Genomic DNA, 25,838 nt, shown 5'->3' on the forward strand with positions numbered 1-25,838 from the left:
AGTGACCTCATATAAAATTATTTCAAACTGGTGATAAATGATTTAAGATTACATCCAAAAACTAAATTTCTCTTTATCATGACCAATAGGAACTCATAGCCAAGAGGCACTGGAAAAAAATGGAAAAGATTTACAAGAACAACACAGAGGTTATAACAGGCTGGGATTATTTTCTACAGAAAAATAACAAGGCTGAAGGGTGACCTATTAGGAATTCGCAACGATAGTTGGTAAAAATATATCACCACTTGTGCGGGAGTGCAAAGCTCAGGACCATAAATTCAACTAATAAATCCAACTAAAAAAAAAATAAGGAGGATCTTCTTTACCCAAAGAGAAGTTAGAATGTGGAAGTTGTACCTCATGGAGTTGCCACAGTAAACAGTATAAATGCCTTCAGATAAGAACATAAGGGAGAAAGGAATAGAAAGGATATGCAAAGGGGGGTAGATAAAGTAGTTTGTGAAAAGGTTGATGTGGAGCATCAACACAAACAAAAGCCAGTTGGACAGTATGGGCCATTGCTGTGTTTTTGTGTAATATTAACATAAATAAGGCAGAAAACGCATAATATCGTTAAATCCTTCTTGCTTTGACAGTTTGAAAATAAATTGTTCTAGCTGTGGTTGAGCGGAGACATTAAACTGACAAGTCTCAGCCAGTGGTGTACACAGGACACATTACACAAACAGAAAACAGTCAATCGATTCCTAGTGGGGAAATGTCCTCATTAACTAAATATATGGTTTTAATCTTCCAATTTGTTCTTCGCTCCCTTAAAAACAAGCCCATTACCTTTAAATAAATGTTGCGAACATCCACTTGCACTAATTCCTTACTTGGGTATCCTTGCGGAACTTGAGGCTGCAGCATAAACAGGTGATACATCAAATGGAAAGTTGTTTTTTGAGTTCCCAATTCATTTTTTCCAATGAAGGGGCAATTTAATGTGGTTAATCCACCTAGCCTGCACATCTTTGGGTTGTGGGGGTTGAACCCACGTAAACACAGGGAGAATATGCAAACTCCACATAGTCAATGACCCAGAGCCGGGATTGAACCTGGGACCTCAGCGCTGTGAGGCAGCAAGGCTAACCCACATCGCCACCGTGCTACCCTAAAAGGAAAGTTGAATAAGGGATATATAACAGACAATCCAAGATTGCCGGACCAAAGTTCCAGCCATTGTTTACATAATAAATGAGTAAATTAAGATAGCATAATGACCACTGTTGTAGTAAAAGTCTGACACATTCATACATGAATGGTGTAAACAGTATTCAGGCTCTTGTGCTTCTCAGTACTTGAATTAGGAAGTGGACTAACTGCATGGCACACTTCAAATTCAACTCTTATGTTGTTCTGATATCACTACTCATGATGTCTGCGTTTTTACAGCATCAGTCACAAAAAAGTTAACTCGCCAGCACAGTGGTTAGCACAGTTGCTTCACAGCTCCAGGGTCCCAGGTTCGATTCCCGGCTGGGTCACCATCTGTGCGGAGTCTGCAGGTTCTCCTTGTGCCTGAGTGGGTTTCCTCCAGGTGCTCCGCTTTCGTCCCACAGTCCAAAGATGTGCAGGTTAGGTGGATTGGCCATGCTAAATTGCTCTTAGTGTCCAAAATGTTAGGGGGGCTTAACTGGGTTACAGGTGTGGTCTTAACTGGGATGCTATTTACAAGGGCCTGTGCAGACTCGATGGGCTGAATGGCCTCCTTCTGCACTGTAAATTTTATGATTAACAGATCCAAGACTCCAGGAAAACTCGTATAATTAATGATGCCACATGTTACGTATCCAGAACTGACAGCACAACCAAAGATTACCAACTCTATCCTCTAATTCACTGAACATTCATGGCTGTAACCCAGAGAAATGACCCTGTCTGAGAGGAAAATTTTGATCTGAAGCAGCAATCTGACACTAGATAATGTTTTAGCAACATTTAATTTAGTGCGTGTGTGGGAAAAATACGTTTATCCAATAATCGGATAACATGGAAAAGTGAGAGGTTATCAATTACAGAATTCTGCCGCATATAAAAGGGCTTTTGTGGTGCTGTGTCTGTGCCAGCTCTTTGAACAGAGTGTAGAACAGACTGCACCCAGTAGCGGTCCCCTGCCTTCTCCCTGTAACCTTGCACATTCTTCCTTTTCAGATAATGATCCTCTTCCCTATTGAATGCCTTGATTGAACCTACCTCCATCCCAGCATCAGGCAATGTTTTCAATGCATTCCAGATCTAAACCACTTGTTGCATCTAAACAATTCTGCTTATGTCTCCATTGCCACTTTTGTCAATTATCTTCAATGATTGCACTGGCATTTTCAGCCATTTCACGAGTGGAAACAGTTTCTCTCTGTCCACTCTGCCCAGACCTGTCATGATTTTGAATACCTCTCAAATGTCCCCCCAAACATCCCATCTCTTCCAAGAGTTCTACATAACTGAAGTTCCTCATTCGTGGGACCATTGTCATGATACTTTCCTGCACCCTCACTAATACACTCCCATCTTTCCTAAAGTGTGTACCTCAGAACTGGATGCAATTCAGTTCACGAGTTGAGGCTGAACCACTGTTTTATACAAGTTGGGCAGAACCTTCCTGCTCTTGTATCCTATAGTCATTAACAAAGCCGAGGATGCCGAATGCTATATTAACCCTGTCCTGCCATCTTCAATGTGTTATGCATGTATAGACCTATGTCCCTTTACTTCTGCACTCCCCAGCTGATTAAAATGTCTCTTTTTTCAGTCCAATTATATGTTAGCAATGCCAGGATGCTGTGGTTCCAGGATACCATGGCACTACCCTGCCATGTCCTCAACCACTCGAGGGCTATAATGTTCTCAGAGCCCCCAGTGTGGAGACCAGTAGTGATCCCTGCACGTTGCACCGGTGTGAGGGGGAATATCGGGACCTGGGAGAACTTGGTGTCAAATAGTCCCAACATACTTAAATTATGATTTAAATATGCAAATCTGGTTCACACCCAGCGAGGGCATGAACCAGATTATGTCAGCTTCAGCAGACCAAGCGCCCATTGTTCGGCGCAAATCCTGAGGTGAATATTCCGCCGGTGGGAATCTCCATTCCGCCGGAAGTGCACCCCCTCCTGTAGATTTCCCGGCAGTGTGGGATGACTACAATGGGAAATCCCATTGGCTAGCAGTGGGAATGGAGGATCCCCGATTCAAGTGATGGTACGCCAATGAGAAACACATGGCTGGGGAGGTGGAGAATTCACTCCGCTGTTTTGGGGCTCTGCTGGCTGTTTATGCGGCACAGCAGGATTTTTGCCACGCGCAGCCTGCGAATCGCACCCAACATTTCAATGATGGCATGACTGTCACACACACTTTCCAAAACTCCCTCTTCCACATCCCTAATTCACTTTCTCAAAGCTGTCCTGGCTTATAGTTTCATTGCATCCCTCAAATCTCAGCCGACACGTTTCAAAAAATACTTTTCTTTCTTCCAAGTGTGAAGGATTACAAGCTTAAACAACTGATGGGTAGCAATGTTCTCCTGATCATTCTTACCAGTTCTGATCAAAGGCCATTAACCCGAAATGTTAACTTTGTTCCCCATCCATAGATGTTGCCTAACTGGCTGAATATTTCCGGCATTTTATGTTTTTATTTCAGATTTTCAGCATCCAACTTTCATTCCAGATTCCTCGGTTCAGACAAATCAGTCTCTTGGGGTTGGGGAGGCCTCCATTTTGTTTGGTTGGTTGCATAGCTCCATGTGAAGTGACTTTGAGAGAGTTTAACCCCAGTTCCATGCCCTATTACTGTTTATAAATGGGGTTGAATTGAGACATGAACCTCTAGACATATTTATACTCATTTTAAGGATGGCTGTTCGTCACATAGAAAATGTTAGCTCGATTGGAGTGGATAGTTCCTCTGAGGGTGATGTTGATCTATATTTTTGAAACAAAGGGCAGCACGGTAGCATGGTGGTTAGCATAAATGCTTCACAGCTCCAGGGTCCCAGGTTCGATTCCCGGCTGGGTCACTGTCTGTGCGGAGTCTGCACATCCTCCCCGTGTGTGCGTGGGTTTCCTCCGGGTGCTCCGGTTTCCTCCCACAGTCCAAAGATGTGCGGGTTAGGTGGATTGGCCAGGCTAACTTGCCCTTAGTGTCCTAAAAAATAAGGTTAATGGGGGTTGTTGGGTTACTGGGATAGGTATACGTGGGCTTGAGTAGGGTGATCATTGCTCGGCACAACATCGAGGGCCGAAGGGCCTGTTCTGTGCTGTACTGTTATTAAAAAAAAGAATAAGGAGCTTTTTTCTGCATATGTATGCATTTTCCCAATACCCTTGTATTTTTAAATCCTTACGAGTCTCCACGATTTCCTCACCATGATGTTGGTACATTTGGTGTCTATTTTGATTATTCACTTCTATCTGAAACTTTTCCAAGTCTGTCCAGGTCACTCTTTCCTCTGTTTTACCATTATTCCCAAAGTCTTCATGCCTATATTTATCCCTGGCATCATCAAATTTGCCCAGGTCCCACTGAAAACATTAATCTTTAATGTCTGCACTTTGGGCGCGATTCTCCCATATGGGGAGAAATCGTAAGGCTGGCGTCAAATCCGGGCGGGTTTGACGCCAGCCCCCCCCTTCCCGACCGGGGACCGATTCTGGTCCCCGGTCGGGGCTAGCATGCCGACGCCGTAAAATCCGGCATCGCGGGCTTAACGAATTTCGTTAAGCCCGCTTGCCGGAATTAGCGCCGGCTGACGCGTCATATGACGTCAGCCGCGCATGCTCGGATTGGAAGACTCCAACCCGCGCATACGCGGATGACGTCATCGCGCATTTGCGCGAAACCCACGCATGCGCGGGCTGGGATGCCCCTCAGCCGCCCCGCGAAGTGATACAGCGGGGCGGCGGAGGGACAAAGAGTGCGCGGGCATCGGGCCCGCTGCCCGCGATCGGTGCCCACCGATTGCGGGCCCATGGCAACCTTGGCACGGCCGTGGTACTGCCGTGCCAATCGGTGCCATGGTTTTAAAAATCGAGAGTTTACGGCCGTTTTTACGAACGGCCAGACCAGGTGTGTTTGCCGTTCGTAAAAACAGCCGTAAAGGGCTGGGAACTCGGCCCATCGATCAGCTGAGAATCGCTGCCGGCCGTAAAAAAACGGCGGCAGCGATTCATATCGGGAGTCGGGCGTGGGGGGGGGGGGAGAATAGCGGAAGGGCATCGGAACAGCGTGGCCGTAAAATTTTACGAGCCACGCTATTCTCCGCACCGTCGGGAGTGCGGAGAATCGCGCCCTTAGTGTTTGCATTCTGCTGCACCAGAATGACTCGAGCGGACACTTTAAACATACAAATTTGAAAATTGGAACAGCATCAAATTTAATCTTTGTTGTAGTTTAGCGCTGTGCCAACTTCATCTATGGAGGTAAAATTTGAGTGAATCCATCCTGATTCCAGACCAAAACCTACACCACTTCATGAACAGCTCCTAGAACATTGAGCGCCCACATGACAACAAAGAATAATCCACACCAGAATATGGAAAATCCAGACAATCATGTGAAGTACCAAAGTACATGTCAAATCCACATCAGTTCATGGAGTAACCGCACAAGCAAGGGCAAATTGCACAAATGAACTTTTTTTGAGTCTCAAAATAAATATTTTATTTTTAAAGGAACATTAAAAAAGGCATGGAAAGTAATTTGGGATTTACTTTTTAAATATCCAGTTTGGTTAACTTGGACGGTCTGCCTTTGTTTGATCAATATAAATTGTGGTCAATGTTTTTTAAGTCAGTAGCAATGTTAACTGTTTGCCCATATCACACTTTTGCTCAATTTGTCATTCAGCTGACTGAGCTCTTGCATTAAAAATGATCAAGACAACAACAGCACCAAAAGAAATCTAATCTGAAATTGAGTTTTCTTTTTGACAAAGTATTTCAGGATTATTAGGCTATGAACATAAACTGAAGGCTGCCTGCCTCCCAGGATGATAGGTGGTTCTGGGACAAGAATCTTGTTGTTCCCTTTTAAGATGAGTTTGTTTGAAGCTTGGGTACAGACAGCTTGATCCATCCTGTATATTTTTATGTTTAAGATGACAACCTGACTAACTGGAATCTTTCTCAACATGCTTTATAAGGATTAGGTTAAATTGTATCTGTATTCTGTTCGGAATCAAGGTAATTTGAAGAGGCCAGGGAGGATAAGGAACAAAGAAAGTACATATCTTGCTTTATGAAAAATGTCTGTAACTAATGCCCATACAATGAATTAATTTGTGCTGCAGAGACTGTTATAAAGCAAAACAGCAGCTATTTTGCCCACAGTGAATTTTACAAAACAAAAAACTGTTAATAGGCAGCATATTTTACCATGCAACTGGGAAAGCTACCTGCTTTAATTCAAATAGTGTAACGGGATCTTGACAATTCTCCAGAACCATTAGGCATGGCCAACATGGATGCTTCACGGGTTTAAGGTCTCATTTGAAGGATGGTGACTGCAGAAGGGTGTAGATAACCGTGAGAGAGACTTGGGGGCGATGTAAAGTAAAAGGTTAACATCAGAAGCAAATGATGCTGAGGGCACTGTACTTACCTCTATGGCCTTTGTGGGGGGTTGTCTTCACCTGGTCTCCTTTAGTCCAGACCAGTTGTAAAGCTTCTGGGTGGAGGGGATCCCAAACGTGAGGGGACTCAGTGGGAACACTCGCTAATGAGATGGTAATGGGCTTCCCATCCGGTCTGGGCAGTTACCCCATCATTACATCAGTGGCGGGGACAATGTGAATGGGAAATGCCACCGGCGTGTAAGTCATTTGGAGACTCCCATTGCATCCTCCACCTTCATCTGCTCTCGTGCCGGCTGAAAAAAGGCAGAGGAGAATCCCGGCCCTTATGATTGAGTAACAGAGAGCTGGAGGGTGATTGAGTTCCAACATCATGCAGAAATCCCAATATTTATATAGAAGCTGTAAATAAAGAGTAATGGTTTCACCAAATTACAGTCTTGAGCAGATTACTTTGGGAGAGTAAGCACACACCAAAGCATCCCATTTGGACCCCAACCACAGGGCAAAATAGAACTTCAACAGTGGAAAGTCAAAGTAAATAATTTGACCAATTCTTGGGAGCGTTAGTGTTTAAAAGACAAAACTCAATAAGCACAATGGATGACTGGCCTTTCTGATCCACCTTACTCAGAAAATGATTATTAATCAGGCTCAAGTTCTGGACAGTCTACTATTTAATGAAAAGAAGTTGCCCTTTAAACACCCATTTGGCTGAGGTGCTTCAGCAGGCTTGTTAGTACATTCTCTAAGTCCTTGCTGGCGTCATCCTGGAAATTTGCCATCAAGCAGAGGTAAATAAATCAACCTGCAAGATAATGCTTTTCCCTTTGTGGTTTCAGTGATTAAGTCTGCCTTGGAAGCACACTGATCACGCCTAGTGATCGGAGTTGCAACCTTGGTTTTTGGTGGGGCAAGGCCTGGTCATTGAATTGAATAAAGCACTAACTATGCCCTCGATAATGCGGGCGGTATGGTCTCAAAGCTGCCTGGTGACAGAGGCAAAAAGGGAACAATGCCCCAGAGCAAGCTTGTTTAGCTGCGCAATTCCTAGCGCTCGCAGCGATGAGAAACAGATGATATAAAAGGCTTCTCGAGTTAGATAAAGGGCTTCAGCGGGGAGCGTGTGGCAGAGGGTGCACATGGCCCCGCTTTGTGCACTGAGGAGCTTCGCTCGCTGGAACTCCTCAGTATCTCCAAGGCATCTGACGTGACCCCCTCGAAGCCGCAATGCACTCCACCACCCCCACTCTGCAACACCCTCGCAGGAGACTCCGGCCTGATCGCAGCACACAAAAATGCCAGATAAATGAGAAAGAAAATCCAAAGGAAAAGGGGGAAAAATAACTGTTGTGGGAAAGGAAAATAAGAAGCCAGATTTATTTACAATTGTTCGACGATAATTTATTTGTGAGGCAATAGTTTTCTTTCATAAAAGCTGACAGTTATTAGCTGGTGGGAGAGAATGTTTCCATCTTTTTGAACAGTTATAGAATAAGCACTCAGTAATATCTTTTGTGCTAAGAGTCTAATTCATTTTCTGAATTCAATAAAATTCTGCCTTTTTCCTTTCAGGTCCGACACCTTCAGAAAAATCTGGAACTAAAGTCCAGTTTCCGCTGTCGGATTCATTGGATAATGCCAAATGGAATGCTTCTATGGTACATAGTGATGGGAAACAACTCTCCATGTCCATATGCTCACCTGCCAATGCCAAGATCGGGCACCAGACTTTAAAACTGCTGTGCACAACACAAGGTCAATCTACATTGCTTACCCTCGGAGAATTCATCTTGCTCTTCAATCCATGGTGCCCAGGTATAAGATTTTTAAAATGGATTGCATCATTAAATCTGTGTGATAACATAACAGCCCGGAAGATATGGGCAACACATGTGGCCTTGCTTATATCTTGAGATCAAATAAAAGACTGGAAATTCACATGTGTCAAATTATAATGGGGTCGTGTATCACAGTTAAATATTTTTGTTTAAACAGTTTTGAACAATTAAATTATTAATCAATAGTTATTTCAGAGTTTATTTATGATATTTATTTAAGTTAAAAAGGAACCATGGGTGGATAAATATTTTTGTTCCTTCTTCAATTATCCTGGGTTGGTATGAAATACATTTAGAATCAACAGTGCTATGCCCCTAATATAGTGTTAAATTCCACCCACTCTACCTCAGAAGTATAATTCAGATGCAAACTAAGAACTGGGATCCCTAATGTACATTTGCTCTCACAAGATCATGATGTGGAGATGCCGGCGTTGGACTGGGGTGAGCACAGTAAGAAGTCTTACAACACCAGGTTAAAGTCCAACATGTTTGTTTCAAACACGAGCTTTCGAAGCACTGCTCCTTCCTTAGGTGATTCACTAGCTCCGAAAGCTAGTGTTTGAAACAAACATTTTGGTCTTTAACCTGGTATTGTAAGACTTCTTACTGTGCTCACAAGATCAAACATCCTCCAAATCTCTTCAATTTGAGGTTCTCAATTTGAGCAGAATTATGAAGTTTTGGATTAAGGGCTTGACCTGCGGCAAGTTTGCTTCAGATTATTACACACAGTAACTTCACAACCAACATCCCAATTTACCTCCTACCAATCTCTACTGGGTCAAAATTGAGAGAAAGGGCAGTGTTTAAAACCCCCAAGTAGCTGAGCTCCAAGATATCCCCCATCAGTGTGAGGGTGTTTGATTAACATCAATGGGTGATCAATGGATGCTGTGATTAAATTAAATTATGTCAGTAATGTTGGCAGTTGTTATAATGCTGTTAGCTGTTGTTGTTACCTTGCCAACTGCTTGGCAATATTGTACATGCAAATCTTCCAGGTCAGTTTCGCCAGGGCACCCCTCACAGGATTGATTCAATATGTCTCAAATGGATATTTGAGACATATTGAATTAGATTGAATACCATACATTGGTATTGACACACAGCTTAGAAAAGTTTCTCAACTTTCCATCTGTTTCATATTGTATTCTAAAGACACAAATTACAATAACGGCGAATATTTGTAAGACAGCTGACCGCTTTGAGATTTTTTTAAATTGCAGGTGATGCCGTCTTCTTAGACGATGAGAATCAACGCAGAGAATATGTACTCAATGATCAGGGCTTGATCTATCAGGGTTCGGAAAAATCTATTACCTGCATGGCTTGGAACTTTGGGACAGGTACTGAAGAATCTAAACTTATTTTGTCAGTGGAACAAAAAAAGTAACAATTAAGCATGAGGAATGGGCAGAGAAAATGTAATAATTTATTAATTCTGTTGTTGCTGTGTACTTCCTTTACCCTCACTATATATTCAGAGCAACATACTGCTGATAAGGTCAAGAGGTGTTTAAAATCATGAGGGCATTTAGAGTGAACAAGTGACACTGTTTGCAATGAAGTGTCAGTAACCAGAGGGCACAGATTGAAGATTGATTCAGATGTCAGATCAGGAGATTTTCTTTATGTACTGTTTTGGAATGAACTGTCCAAAGAGTGGTGGAATCAGATTCAATAACTTTTAAGAGGGAAATGAATATATACTTGATGGGGAGAACATTTCAGCTATGGGGAAAGAGCAAGGGAGTGTAACTAATTGGATAGTTGAATTGCCTCCTTTCATTCTGCAATTACGTGATACTTTGTTTATTTAAAAAAAAATAATAATTCATGGGATGTGGGCTTCGCTGGCAGCATTTACTGCCCTGAGGGCATTTAAGAGTCACCCACATTTCTCTGGATCTGGAGTCACAAGTAGGCCAGACCAGGTAAAGACACCAGATTTCCTTCTCTAAAGGGCATTAGTGAACCAGGTGGAAACATGCAGAGGCTATACAGCATGCTGGCTGCAGCTTTTAACGACAATGATTTCATGATCATTATTCGACTTTAATTTCAGATTCTTTTTATCGGGTTCAAATTTCACTAGCTGCCATTGTGGGACTCAATCCCTGGGTCCCTGAGAGAATTACCGTGTCTCTTGATTACTAGTCCAGTGACAATGCCACTAAGCCACTGCCTCCCTCTGTGTCAATGTTTACTAGTGGCTCCTCATAAATCATGTACACCTAGTCAATGCACTTTGACTTACCGAGACTTCTTCCCTAAGTCCTGGTGATATCCTGTACTGTTGACTTTAACCATCATGTATTTGAAAGAAGATGCATCCAAATGGCTCAAAACTGAGATTTTGTGTGGGTAAGGGATATGGAGCAAGGACAATATGGAATTGAGATTTAGATCAGCTATCATCTCATTAAATGTTGGAATTGACTCAGGGGTCTGAATCGTCTACTCATGTTCCAGTGGCCGCAAAATGTTTTGCTTGGATAGTGATTTGTGCAAACTGCACCAGAAAGATCAAGGGCCAATTCTCCGCTTCAAGTACAAATTGGTTCAAATTTGCTTTGCAAATTAAGATGTGTCAAGTGCAAGTAGCATTTGATTTTCCCAGTCCTAGCTTATTTGTATAATGGTTCACAATGAGAGGGAAAATCTCTTAAATGGGCTTGGGGTTGTTGGAGAAGAAAACATTTTGCAAGTGAAATTTAAAGGGGTAACAGTTAACAAGGAGCCTACCAAGGGAAACAACAGCTCGGAAAACCTTTGAAGGTTGCTAAGTGGCCTCCCAACCTATTTGCAGTTGTTGCTGGCTGCAGGCAAGTGACAGAGCAGCCAAATCTCTGACATCGCTCTCTCAAGGTTGCTGAACTGAAATTAATGTGACATGAAATGCTTATGGAGGTTGTTTGCTGTGCCACACTATAGCACCACCATCATAGAACAGTCCTACAGTATGTCAGAAAGGGGACACAGCTAATTTGTGTGCGTCTGCTAGCATTTATTTTCCTGGGCACATGCAGATGCCATGCTGCATGGTAGCTACAGCTGTCCTTGCAGCAGATCATGGAGCATAGCCTCTGCCCATCTGTTACAAGAACCTGGAGAAGGCATGCTTCCCTGGTCATTACCACATTACCACCTCTTCCCTGTGAATAGGGCTTGAAGAAGTATTTCAGTGGTATCTTGTACAAAGAGGCAACACTACTTCCTGAGGCCAAGTCACTGAATGTATTTAAGAAAAGAAAAGATAGCTTTCTAGACTCTAAAGGCGTCAAGGAGTATGGGAAGAGAGTGGGAGTATGGCTTTGAGATAGAGGATCAGCACAATTACATTGAATGTCGGAACAAGCTCAATGGGCCGAATGGCCTACTCCTGCTCCGATTTTCTATGTTTCTAGCATCCTGCTATTACTTCCTTCACAAGGTGCTATGCAAAATTTAACAAAAAAAAAAGAACTATAGGTAGCATCTCTCACAGCTTTGGAATACCCAAAAACACTTCACAATCAATGAAGTATTTTCACTGTCGCAGTGTAAGGAACATACTGTGATAGGTTGCAAGAACCTTGCAGCATCAATGGTGAATCAAGCATTCAGATCTCAACAGTCCCCCTTTATGAAGAGAAGTACTGGCCAGCACAATGTATGCCACAGTGAGCTGTGTTACTCTTCCCTGTGAATAAATGGATGTGGGCAGGAGGCCACCTGGGCAGCCTGATCTACCTGGCATCCCTCTGCAGCTCTTATTCTTTATCCAGACATATCACCTTCAATGTCCCTACTGGCAAACCCAGTGGCACCAATTAGGATTGGGACAAAAACAAAAATAAAGATAATTGAGACAAATGCTTCTGAAAGAAAAGCCTCAAAATCAGGCAAGATTTTGACGGTGGGATCTAATTATTAAACTGGATGTGTATCCAACAATTGTTGATTATTAAACATTTACAAATTTCACAGCTTAAAATTGATGGATGCTATAAATTTTATTATTGATTTTTGCTTTCAGTTTGAAAACAAAGTTGTGGATATTTCTCTGGAACTGTTGAATAACAGCTTGAACTACCTGAAGAATAAGGATGAAGATACTTCTCAAAGGCATGATCCTGTTTATATAAGCAGGATTGTGGCAGCTATGGTAGGAACTGAAACCTAATGCCTTCTGCTTCCATGAATAATTTAACTATCTCTACAAGGAGGAATTTAACTGTTCTCTATATTTTTGTCTACTGTTATCAGTGTGACAAATGGCCATTGAATGGATTTTGCTGTGTTTTTTTCAGTTGTCCTAATTTGGTACGGTATTCAAAACTTTATTACTGTAATGACATTTATGTAAAAGACATTCATGAAAAGATTGAATTTGTAGATTCATTCTCAATGTTGTAGCTATAAGAAGGAAGCAGGTGCACATTATCTATATACAAGGGCTAGTGGTTTTGTAAGCGACTTAGTAAATAAGTATAAATTATTGATATGCAAATAGAGATGAGATGAAAGCTCCCCCAAAGCCTCATGACAACTAAGTGGCCCATTGGGTGTGCAAATGTCATTTCTCAAAACGAGTCGTCTTAGGTTTGTGTCCCTTGCTGAATTCATAAAACCAGATGGCGTGTGATAGGCAAGTGCACATCCCAGGAGAATAGATCGGGACAACATCAGCTCAGGCTGCTCTCAAGCATCCCTTCACACCAGGCTTGAGCGGAACAGTTGGGATCTGGGAATAACTTGCATTGCCAGTCCACTGAAAAACATTCAAACAATTGAAGAAAGTCCAGAAACAATTCAGTCTTACAGATTATCTTAATGGCAGTGGTAAAGTTACTTGCCTGCAGAATGACTCTGCACATGCAGGTTTGGTTGATGCACATGATCTAATTTAAAATTACTCACTCTGCAAATGGTTGACAATCAAAATCCATTTCCTTTCAAAGTTGTGACCCAGTATCCTTCACAAATACTAATTCTCCTATCCTTGTTGTGGATGTGGCTGTCACTTACAATCAAAAGTCTGTTTTTCTATTTTATTTTAGAATGAGGCAAAACAAGCTGTGATCAGTGGATTGATTGTCAGTAATAACTGGCAAGATGTCCATGTAATCAGCATTTTGACCTGAGGAGTAATTGCCTCCTGTCAATACAGTCCAAGTGTAGCAAAATAACACTTTGGAATATTATGCTATATTTACTTCCTTTTCCTTGTTACCTGATTTATTATATATTACATATATATATTTGTAAATCTCTGCAGGTCTGGCAGCATCTGTAGGATGAGAAAAGTGCAAACATTTCAAGTCCAGATGAACCTTTGTCAAAGATAACTCTTGCCAGCTTTGACAAAGGGTCATCTGGACTCGAAACGTTAGCTCTTTTCTCTCCCTACAGATGCTGCCAGAACTGCTGAGATTTTCCAGCATTTTCTCTTTGGTTTCAGATTCCAGCATCCACAGTAATTTGCTTTAATTTGCCTTATTCAAATATCAGTCAGCTCTCACTTCTTTTATGGGGAGTCAGACAATTTCCCAATATAGTGACGATAATGTCTAAACTAAAAGCCAAATTTGGTTCTGTCATCCCGCACAGGTAATGTTATAACTCAAGTATTTGCATGTATCCCTTTGCCACACACAGGGCAGCTTGCTGCCAGCCAGTAGATGGGTGGGATCTTACCTGCCCCCCCCCCCCCCCCCCCCCCCCCCCCCCCCGCAGTATGTTTTGCAGTGGAGGAGGACGTCCACCCGCCACTGATCAATGGCGGGATCTTCCAGTCCTGTTTTCCTATTGTTCGCACCTTTCATTGCCGGGGAACCTGTGCTGGGGGGTTACCCTTGACAGGACTGGAAGACCCCACCGGAGGGAATGGCCGGACAATTTCAGGCGTTATCATTGCCGCAAAGTTCTTTATCCAGTGTTGGTGGCAAGATTGCTTTTTCCATTTCAATTTGCAGTATTATTTGGACCAGTTCAGAAAATGGATGAATGCTGCTCCTGAAAAATGTAAATATTCAACAAAATTATGGGAAAATAACCCATTCCGACCACTTTGTTGAATAGCCAGTGTGAGATATCTTCTTCTTCTGCGAATACTCAGAAATGAGTCTCGTTATCCACCTTAGAAGCTCTATGTTTCCCGTCCATGGGTTCTGTGTGTCCTTGTGTGGTTGATGAGCCTGATCATAGAGCTGCTTCTTTGACTGCACACTTGGCAGATGATTCCGTAAGGAAGGATAGAGCCTTGCCGGTGTTCCTTTCTCGGGCTCCTTTTCTGGGCCTCCTCTTGCCATCGGAGGTTTAGGAAAAATTAACCTCCAAGTAGATCTCTTCAGATGCTGAAGTCGATGTATATGTTGCATTTCTTGAGGTGAGTCTTCAAGGTGTCTTAGAAGACCTTCCCTTATCCTCCTCTTGTACAGGAGCCATCCTTAAGCTGAGGAAAGAAGATTTGCTTTGAGAGTCGGGACTCTGATGCCCTAAGCACCTGGCCGGCCCAGCAGAGTTGGTTTTGGATGATTGTGGCCTTAATGCTGGTTGCTCTTGACTCCTTCAAGAATACTAATGTTCGTATGCCTGTCTGCCAGCTGGTGCAATGAACCCGTCTCAATAGTATTGATGGGGAGTCTGTGCGTAGTCCAAGATTCTGAGCCATACAGAAGAGTTGGAAGGATGACTGCCTTGTATAAGAGGATCTTTGTGTCAGCACTCATGTCAAGGTCATCAAAAACTATTATCCTTAGCTGTACAAAAGAGGCACTCATGGACTGGGAAACGATATTGGACCTCCTCATCGATGTCAGCCTTAGATGAAAGGTGGCTCCTCACGTAGGGGACTGGGTGACCGCTTTACAGAATGCCACTGATCCATTTGCAAGTAGGACCCAGACCTTCCTGTCATTGACATTTCAGCTCACACTTCTGCTCTTTTGTCCACATGTCTGCCCTTGGCCTGCTGCAATGTTCCAGTGAAGCCCAGCACAAACTGGGGGAACAGCACCTCATCTTCCGATTAGGCACGTTACAGCCTTCCAGACTTTCAAGAAAAGTTAAGGGGCAATTAAGGGGCAACTTAGTGCGGCCAATCCACCTACCATGCATGTCTTTGGGTTTTGGGGGTGAGACTAATGCAGACATGGGGAGAATGTGCCTTCCAGATTTCAGACTGTGAACTCTCTCCTCCACCTTCACCCCATTTTTATTTCCATCCATTTATTTTCATTTCTTTTATTGGTCTGTTTTCCCCTCATCACTGTCCCTTTCCCTCCATCCCACTCAGGTCATCTGTTTCTGGTTGCCTTTTGACACACTACTCACCTTTGTTCTGCCATTCACACTTTCTCATCCCTTCATGTGCCACTATAAGCACCCTTCTTAGCCTTTATCACCCCATTTACATTCTTTTTGCCTTTCTGTGTATGAAATCTTTGTCAATCTCCAGATATCACCGGCCCTCTATCCAGCCTGCCGCTCAATGCCCACAGCGCCAACAACAGTATAAATCTGACCTGATTTCCAGTTCTCTCCAGCTTTGACAAAGAGTCTTCCAGACTCAAAATGTCAGTGCGCTTCTCTCTCCACAGATGCTGTCAGACTTGCTGTGATTGTCCAGTATTTTCTGTTTGCAGATTCCAGCATCCTCAGTAATTTGCTTTTATCTCAATTCCAAACGATTGTTTTGCTTGTTATCCATGAAGGCCGTCCTCTGGGTTGGCGGAGGGTCGGGATACCGGTGTGTGGGATGGGGTTTGGTGCCATGGGCTACCTACTCACCCTTGCTGCTCCGAGGAGGTCATGGAGTTTCTTTTGGCACTGTGGGACGGTGCTGCTGGTGGTTCTGACCGCCTCTGCCATCTGCGCCCCCGCACAACAAATGGTGGCAGCTGGCAGCCTCCTTCCCTGTCGGGGTACTGGATCACTGACCAGGAGGGTCTCCAGTTCGGTGTCGGTGAACTGTGGATTTGCCCTCCTTACTGCCATCCTGTTGGTTGGGATGGTGTGTGCAGTGAGTACGGCGTATACATGCAGCTGCAGCTTGTCAGCCTCCTGAGTGTCATTTGCGAAACCGGCGAATCCAACACTGTTTCTCATTAGAATCGATTGTGTTCCACATGGCGCCGGTGCAAGCTCCTTAGCAGTAGCGGAATCGGTCCAGGTGTGGCGCCTGTTTTGCTGTTGTGAAAGTCCACAAATTCAGCGTTGGCATCAACACTTAGTCTTAGAAATGGTGAATCCTACCCAGTAAGCGTTTCGGACTACAAAAGGCACCACCGAAGAGGGGCAGACTTGCGTACACCTTGCCGAACATTTTGTCTGGCCCCACACCTGCACTGGGCACACACCAAAGGGTGAAGTTGCTGATGGCCGAGCGTGGGGACAGTGCGCATCTTGGCGTCTGACCCACTGACCCAAGGTCTGGTCCGGGGGTGGTGGGGGGTGGGGGGGCAGGAAACACCCAGCTTCCCACCCCATACACCGGTAAAGCTTGCCAAAGTGTCAGCTTACAGAAGTGAGGGGGCGGGGGTGGATTTGCACGCCCACCAAAAACACTCCGGGAGCTATCGCCCCAAAACTTTGCACCATATTAATGTAGTTTAAGCATAACATGATGTGGAGATGCCGGCGTTGGACTGGGGTGAGCACAGTAATAAGTCTTACAACACGAGGTTAAAGTCCAACAGGTTTGTTTCAAACATGAGCTTTCGGAGCGCAGCTCCTTTCTCAGGTGAATGTGGGAGCTGCGCTCCGAAAGCTCGTGTTTGAAACAAACCTGTTGGACTTTAACCTGGTGTTGTAAGACTTCTTACTGAGCATAACATGAAACAGAGGCTCAGGCAGAATGTCACAAGACCAGCATTCAAACCCGGAATGCCCAGTCAACTCAGCATCGACTGAGTCAGTCACACACATATCAAGTCAGTAGAGTCTGTCGACTCAAAACGTGCAGTCATGTAGCAACTGTCAGCACCAGTGCAGAACATCGCTGTCGCCAGCCCGCTTTCCCATCGGTCGCAGAACAATCTCTTGAAACCAACGCCGCACTCAGAACCCGGGCGACAGTCCAAGGCGGGCTGCGGCAAAGTCACAATTGGTATGCCATTGCACACGGTCCTTGGCAGAGGGCAGTTCCAGTAGCCAGGCAATTTCGACGACTGAGGATCTTCCTGTTGCTGCAGCCTTGATCCATCAACACAGCCGTTGATACCATAGGATTATCTTCCACCTGATCCGCTGTTGAGAATTTGTTTGTCTGGTTCCTCCCCCCTGACCTTACCATCATGGGTGACCCTTCCAGAAGTTAAAGACTACCAATGGCATTGCTCTCGGTATCAGCGGAGTGTTCAAGCCTCTCCACCATGGCAATGTGGCAATCCAAGGAAAGGGATATAAGATATAGAGGAAAGTGGGAAGGAATAAAGGAAACAACATAATAGCTTGGTACCACATTCAATCATTACTCCTTGGTGTCAGCACTGCCTGGGTGTTACAGAATAAAATCTTCCAGAGAGCATTCCATGTCTCTTATAGAATGTGTCAGATTTTTCATTTCATTAAATTACATGTTGGTACTTAATGGACCGTGGGAGAATATCTCCACAACACCACAAAAGCAAACTTCATAAAGTTTCTAACTGATGATATTTTGCAGGGATTCATGTCAACAATCACTTGCTTCCAAATACCTCGAGGAATAAATAAAAATGCATTATGTTAGGATGAAGCCATTGATTTTTCTATGACAATATCTGGAAACAAAGTTTGAAAGGCATTTAGAAACATCTATTTCCTTAAAGAGTAGAATGGGGAATGTTAAATTGAATCCGATTCAGAAGCGAGGCAGCGCTAAGAGTTTTATTTCATTGAAAAATAATTACAACAAGCATAATTGGTTCTGGAGAGGCCTCAAGGACTGAAAAACTTAATTGTAAATATTTGCCACAGCTTCCAAATGACATAGCTTTAGGAAAGCTCGATCAGAATCATGTTGAATGGGTCATGCTGAAGCAATATCTACTAGTCACTTGCTGCAATGTAAGAGTTTACTGATTCATTTGCATTAAAATGAATTGGACATGATGCAAACTGCAAAATGAATAATTTATTAATTAATTTGTGTGAACATGATCGGACTCAAAGTAACATCGGAAGGAAAAACATTTGACATGTGCTGAGTCAGGGGCAGAATCTAATGCTCCCAGAGACAGATTTGGAGGCCTTGGAAGTGGGGGAGTGCATGCATTGCACAGCTTGGGGGGCGGGGCGGGGGGGGGGGGGGGGGGGGGGGGAGGGTGTAGTTACCTTCTTGCCTCCCAGCCAGTGGCGTGCAGAGGTCTGGTGATGCCCGGGGCAAATCTTGATTGTATGCCCCAAAGCCCCACGTAATATTTCATTAAATATCACCAAAAAACCTATAGAAAAACGTAGTTGCACCCGTTCTAGAGCTATTCACGGACCTCTTTATCTTTAGAACATAGAACGATACAGCGCAGTACAGGCCCTTCGGCCCTCGATGTTGCACCGACATGGGAAAAAACTAAAGGCCATCTAACCTACACTATGCCCTTATCATCCATATGCTTATCCAATAAACTTTTAAATGCCCTCAATGTTGGCGAGTTCACTACTGTTGCAGGTAGGGCATTCCACGGCCTCACCACTCTTTGCGTAAAAATCCCACCTCTGACCTCTGTCCTATATCTATTACCCCTCAATTTAAGGCTATGTCCCCTCGTGCTAGCCACCTCCATCCGCGGGAGAAGGCTCTCGCTGTCCACCCTATCTAACCCTCTGATCATTTTGTATGCCTCTATTAAGTCACCTCTTAACCTTCTTCTCTCTAACGAAAACAACCTCAAGTCCATCAGCCTTTCCTCATAAGATTTTTACTCCATACCAGGCAACATCCTGGTAAATCTCCTCTGCACCCGTTCCAAAGCTTCCACGTCCTTCCTATAATGAGGCGACCAGAACTGTGCGCAATACTCCAAAATCGGCCGTACTAGAGTTTTGTGCAACTGCAACATGACCTCATGGCTCCGGAACTCAATCCCTCTACCAATAAAGGCCAACACACCATAGGCCTTCTTCACAACCCTATCAACCTGGGTGGCAACTTTCAGGGATCTATGGACATGGACACCGAGATCCCTCTGCTCATCCACACTACCAAGAATTTTACCATTAGCCAAATATTCCGCATTCCTGTTATTCTTTCCAAAGTGAATCACCTCACACTTCTCCACATTAAACTCCATTTGCCACCTCTCAGCCCAGCTCTGCAGCTTATCTATGTCCCTCTGTAACCTGCAACATCCTTCCGCACTGTCTACAACTCCACCGACTTTAGTGTTGTCTGCAAATTTACTCACCCATCCTTCTGTGCCCTCCTCTAGGTCATTTATAAAAATGACAAACAGCAACGGCCCCAGAACAGATCCTTGTGGTACGCCACTCGTAACTGAACTCCATTCTGAACATTTCCCATCAACTACCACTCTCTGTCTTCTTTCAACTAGCCAATTTCTGATCCACATCTCTAAATCACCCTCAATCCCCAGCCTCCGTATTTTCTGCAATAGCCGACCGTGGGGAACCTTATCAAACGCTTTACTGAAATCCATATACACCACATCAACTGCTCTACCCTCGTCTACCTGTTCAGTCACCTTCTCAAAGAACTCGATAAGGTTTGTGAGGCATGACCTACCCTTCACAAAACCATGCTGACTGTTCCTAATCATATTATTCCTATCTAGATGATTATAAATTGTATCTTTTATAATCCTCTCCAAGACTTTACCCACCACAGACGTTATGCTCACCGGCCTATAGTTACCGGGGTTATCTCTACTCCCCTTCTTGAACAAAGGGACCACATTTGCTATCCTCCAGTCCTCTGGCACTATTCCTGTAGCCAATGATGACCTAAAAATCAAAGCCAAAGGCTCAGCAATCTCTTCCCTGGCTTCCCAGAGAATCCTAGGATAAATCCCATCAGGCCCCGGGGACTTATCTATTTTCACCTTGTCCAGAATTGCCAACGCTTCTTCCCTACGCACCTCAATGCCATTTATTCTAATAGCCTGGGTCTCAGCATTCTCCTCCACAATATTATCTTTTTCTTGAGTGAATACTGAAGAAAAGTATTCATTTAGTATCTCGCTTATCTCCTCAGCCTCCACACACAACTTCCCACCACTGTCCTTGACAGGCCCTACTCTTACCCTAGTCATTCTTTTATTCCTACATACCTCTAGAAAGCTTTTGGGTTTTCCTTGATCCTACCTGCCAAAGACTTCTCATGTCCCCTCCTTGCTCGTCTTAGCTCTCTCTTTAGATCCTTCCTCGCTTCCTTGTAACTATCAAGCGCCCCAACTGAAACTTCACGCCTCATCTTCACATAGGCCTCCTTCTTCCTCTTAACAAGAGATTCCACTTCTTTGGTAAACCACGGTTCCCTCGCTCGACCCCTTCCTCCCTGCCTGACTGGTACGTACTTATCAAGAACATGCAATAGCTGTTCCTTGAACAAGCTCCACATATCCAGTGTGCCCAACCCTTGCAGCCTACTTCTCCAACCTACACATCCTAAGTCATGTCTAACGGCATCATAATTGCTCTTCCCCAGCTATAACTCTTGCCCTGCGGGGTATACTTATCCCTTTCCATCACTAACGTAAAGGTCACCGAATTGTGGTCACTGTTTCCAAAGTGCTCACCTACCTCCAGATCTAACACCTGGCCTGGTTCATTACCCAAAACCAAATCCAATGTGGCCTCGCCTCTTGTTGGCCTGTCAACATATTGTGTCAGGAAACCCTCCTGCACACATTGTACAAAGAACGACCCATCTAATGTACTCAAACTATATCTTTCCAGTCAATATTTGGAAAGTTAAAGTCTCCCATAACAACTACCCTGTTACTTTCGCTCTTTTCCAGAATCATCTTCGCCATCCTTTCCTCTACATCCCTAGAACTATTAGGTGGCCTATAGAAAACTCCCAACAGGGTGACCTCTCCTTTCCTGTTTCTAACCTCAGCCCATATTACCTCGGAAGAAGAGTCCCCATCTAGCATCCTTTCCGCCACTGTAATACTGTCCTTGACAAGCAGCGCCACACCTCCCCGTCTTTTGCCCCCTTCTCTGACCTTACTAAAACACCTAAACCCCGGAACCTGCAACAACCATTCCTGTCCCTGCTCTATCCATGTCTCTGAAATGGCCACAACATCGAAGTCCCAGGTACCAACCCATGCTGCCAGTTCCCCTAACTTATTTCGTATACTCCTGGCATTGAAGTAGACACACTCCAAACCACCTACCTGAACACTGGCACCCTCCTGCGAAGTCAAATCTGTGCTCCTGACCTCTATACTCTCAATCTCCCGTACCCCAAAACTACAATCCAGGTTCCCATGCCCCTGCTGAATTAGTTTAAAACCCCCCCAAAGAGCACTAACAAATCTCCCCCCAGGATATTGGTGCCCCTCAGGTTCAGATGTAGACCATCCTGTCTATAGAGGTCCCACCTTCCCCAGAAAGAGCCCCAGTTATCCAAAATCTGAATCCCTCCCGCCTGCCCCATCCCTGTAGCCACGTGTTTAATTGCTCTCTCCCTATTCCTCATCTCACTATCACGTGGCACGGGCAACAACCCAGAGATAACAACTCTGTTTGTTCTCGCTCTGAGCTTCCATCCTAGCTCCCTTAAGGCCTACCTGACATCCTTGTCCCCTTTCCTACCTATGTCGTTAGTGCCAATGTGGACTACGACTTGGGGCTGCTCCCCCTCCCCCTTAAGGACCCGGAAAACACGATCCGAGACATCACGTACCCTTGCACCTGGGAGGCAACATACCAAACTTGAGTCTCTCTCGCTCCCACAAAATCTCCTATCTGTGCCCCTGACTATTGAGTCCCCAATTACTAATGTTCTATTCCTTTCCCCCCTTCCCTTCTGAGCAACAGGGACAGACTCCGTGCCAGAGGCCCGTACCCCATGGCTTACCCCTGGTAAGTCCCCCCCCCACAAGTATCCAAAACGGTATACTTGTTACTCAGGTGAACGATCGCAGGGGGTCCCTGCACTGACTGCTTCTTCCCAGTCCCTCTTACAGTTACCCATCTATCTCCAGTCTTTGGTGTAACTACTTCCCTGAAGCTCCTATCTATGACCCCCTCTGCCTCCCGAATGATCCGAAGTTCATCCAGCTCAAGCTCCAGGTCCCTAACACGGTTTTTGAGGAGCTGGAGTTGGGTGCACTTCCCACAGATGTAATCAGCAGGGACACTGACGGCGTCCCTCACCTCAAACATTCTGTAGGAGGAGCATTGTACTGCCTTCACTGACATCACCTCTAGATTTAAAAAAAAACAAGAAGAAGAAAAAGAAACAAAGAGCTTACCTGATATTCCCTCAAACCCTGCTCCCGGTGAAAGGTAAGCAAATTTAAAGGCACTCACTCACCTTCACGACAGGCCCCAAGCTGCCTCTAGGTCATCTCTAAGGTATAGGACGGCTGCCTGAGGTTAAATTGCGCTGTAAGAGTTAGTCAATTTCCCCTTAGCGCTGGGATTCTAGGGATATTGTTCTCTTCTTCAGTCATTTTGCTTTGCAGCAATGGGTGAGATGTTATGTCTCGAAAGTTGTGCCTCCCTCCTCTGCAACCCCCATGGAGAAGGATAAGAGCAGCAACGTCATGGAAATACTGTTATGACCCTCGTGTAAACAAACTACAAACAACCCAACTAAGACCAATATACAAGACTTCACTTTTATATTAGCAATCACACCAAAATCAACGTAAATTAAACATGAATTAACAGGAAAATTGCAATAATATGACCGATAAATTACACATAGCAGATACAAAGACATATCTCACACATTTCGGTCAGCTCATTCAGTACGTATCGCTTTCATTTCAGCCACAATATCCTTCAAAACGTTGAACTTCTTCAAATCAAATTCCATCTTCATTTCTCTAAAGCTTTAGCACCAAGTCTCATCAAACTACTTCACCCAATTTCCACAAATATAATTTTCACAGTCAACACATTTCCAGATCCCTTCTTCTTCACAAAACCCTTGTCATGTGGGGCCTGTTTTTGCACTATGCCAGTGCATAAAGGGTCCCCAAATCCAGATATAAAAGCTCTGTTCAAGATCCGAGCTCCAGCAGCTTGCAGTCAAGTCTCTGAGAATCTCCCATTTATAGGACCCTGGGCTTTAAGTATAAAGGGTAAGAGGGCAAAAGTTAAGAGACCACGATGAATCTTTATAAAATACTGGTTCTGTCCCAAATGGGTGCCCCTGGCCCAAATGTCAAATTCTGGGCACGACAGTTTAGTAAGTTGACAGCTACAGAGAGGGTGCAGAGAAGAGTTTTAAAATAGATCAAAATATAAAGATAAAGAATAAATAAAACTCACCCATGGTGGCATTGCCGTCGATTCTGGAGAATTCGCGCCCTTTCTGCTCCTTCTCCAGCCGCCGAGTCCAAAGCTCCACCCGACTGCGGTGCGCAGGCGCGCTCCACCAAACCGCGGTGCGCAGGCGCGCTCCACCTGACCGTGGTGCGCAGGCGTGCTCCACCCGACCGCGGTGCGCAGGTGCGCTCCACCCGACCGCTGTGCGCAGGCGCGCTCCGGCCGACCGCGGTGCGCAGGCGCGCTCCGGCCGACCGCGGTGCACAGGCGCGCTCCGGCCGACCGCGGTGCGCAGGCGCGCTCCGTTCTCTTTACGCTGCTGCCCCCATCCAACGGCTGCCCGGGGCCAGCGCACCGTCGGCCCCCCCCTCTGCACGCCGCTGCTCCCAGCCTCTGCCCTATTGAGCCCAAGGCAAGAAAGTTTATGAGTGGCCTTCTGTGCTGACAGTGATCAAGGCTCTTAACTGGGAAATTCATGGCAGCTGGTGCAATTTCAATTCATTTAATCAATATTGAGCTGGTCTTAGTAATAGTGACCATGAAACTATCATCAATTTTCTGAAAAACATCCAGTTTGCTCATGCCCTTTCAGGAAGGAAATTTGCTACCCTTGTCTGGTCTGGTCTACATGTGGTTCCAGACCCACAGCGATGTGGTTGACTCTGCAATGGCCTCGCAAGCCACACAGTTTGGGGGCAATTAGGGATGGGCAACAAATGCTGGCCTTGCTGCCGATGCTCATATCCCATGAAAGAATGAAGGAAAAAAAGAAGCTGGGTCTTGCAGAAGTAACTAATGTTTCAGCATTCCTCTGTAACGCTTTGCTACTTTTTTCTTTTTGCAGGCGAATTGCAATGATGATAAAGGGATTTTGAGGGGAAACTGGGGCCCTGATTATTCAAATGGAATACGTCCAACAGTGTGGAATGGAAGCATCCTCATCCTCCGCCAATGGAGCAGATCGGGCCGCCTGCCTGTTCGTTATGGCCAGTGTTGGGTCTTTGCGGCAGTGGCCTGCACAGGTATGGAGCAGACTGGGCAAGGTTTATGGCACTAACATGAATATTTGACAGTAATGGTTCCATGTTACTGAGAACCGAAGACATATCCACAGATCTCTTTATAGCCCAACTCCAATATTCCACATTTCAACTGATTAGGAATTGTGATATGAAGCTTCCATATATTTTGTTAAAAAAAACTCAAACCTCAATTTCATGAATTCCTGATGTGTTAATTCCATCAGTGTCTACCAATTGTTAAGCAATGATGTCTCAATGGAGTAGTATAATCACTTGCAGCAACCGGGCTTAAGTAAATGTTTGAGTATTAAATGCGATTTATTTTGAACAGTTCAGATGTAAATCTATTCAGTTTTCTGTGGCATTGCGGATGGAGTGCAGAAATGTAATGACATTTTTCCTAGTTTTCAAACATATGTAATTGCATTAGATTTAGTGAGAAGTTATGTCGGTATAAAAACATTAGTTAAAAAATAGCACTCGGGGGAAAAAAACATTGATTAAAATATAGATGGGGGCTATGAAGTAAAATGAGAGAGTGAGGTGGAACTGATAACTTCTCATGTTTGCAACAATTTAGTCTTAGAAGTTAACTGGTCTCAAATGGCTGGTATTGATGTAATTTCTAATTTAATGTCCTATTGATGTAATCTAAACAATGCATTTAAATTACAGCCTGAAGTTCACTTTCTTTCGGACACTGTTGATATTTTGGAGCAATGGAGAGCACCTACTTAAGCCCACGCCTCCACCCCATCTCCGTAACCCAGTAAACCAATCTAAACTTTTGGACACTTAGGGGCAATTTTAACATGGTCAATCTACCTCACCTGCATTTCTTTGGACTGTGGGAGGAAACCGGACGGTAAGTGCAAACTCCACACAGTCACCCGAGGCCGGAATTGAACCCGGGACCCTGTACCTGTGAGGCAGCAGTGCTTAACCACTGTGCTACCTGGCCAC

At 44.5% G+C, this 25,838-nt stretch overlaps 1 protein-coding gene across 1 annotated transcript in view; it reads left to right on the plus strand.

The window, feature by feature from the left end:
• LOC119969140 (protein-glutamine gamma-glutamyltransferase 2-like) overlaps nucleotides 1-25,838 on the plus strand; it is a 157,990-nt gene that overhangs the window by 85,062 nt on the left and 47,090 nt on the right. Inside the window, exons 6-9 of the mRNA XM_038802357.1 lie at nucleotides 8,153-8,395; nucleotides 9,648-9,762; nucleotides 12,436-12,568; nucleotides 24,698-24,875. Of these exons, the coding sequence (XP_038658285.1) occupies nucleotides 8,153-8,395; nucleotides 9,648-9,762; nucleotides 12,436-12,568; nucleotides 24,698-24,875 (669 nt within the window). The remainder of the gene's footprint in view (nucleotides 1-8,152; nucleotides 8,396-9,647; nucleotides 9,763-12,435; nucleotides 12,569-24,697; nucleotides 24,876-25,838) is intronic.

This window comes from Scyliorhinus canicula, chromosome 7 (assembly GCF_902713615.1).
Source record: "Scyliorhinus canicula chromosome 7, sScyCan1.1, whole genome shotgun sequence".
In the NCBI taxonomy this organism is placed as follows: domain Eukaryota; kingdom Metazoa; phylum Chordata; class Chondrichthyes; order Carcharhiniformes; family Scyliorhinidae; genus Scyliorhinus; species Scyliorhinus canicula.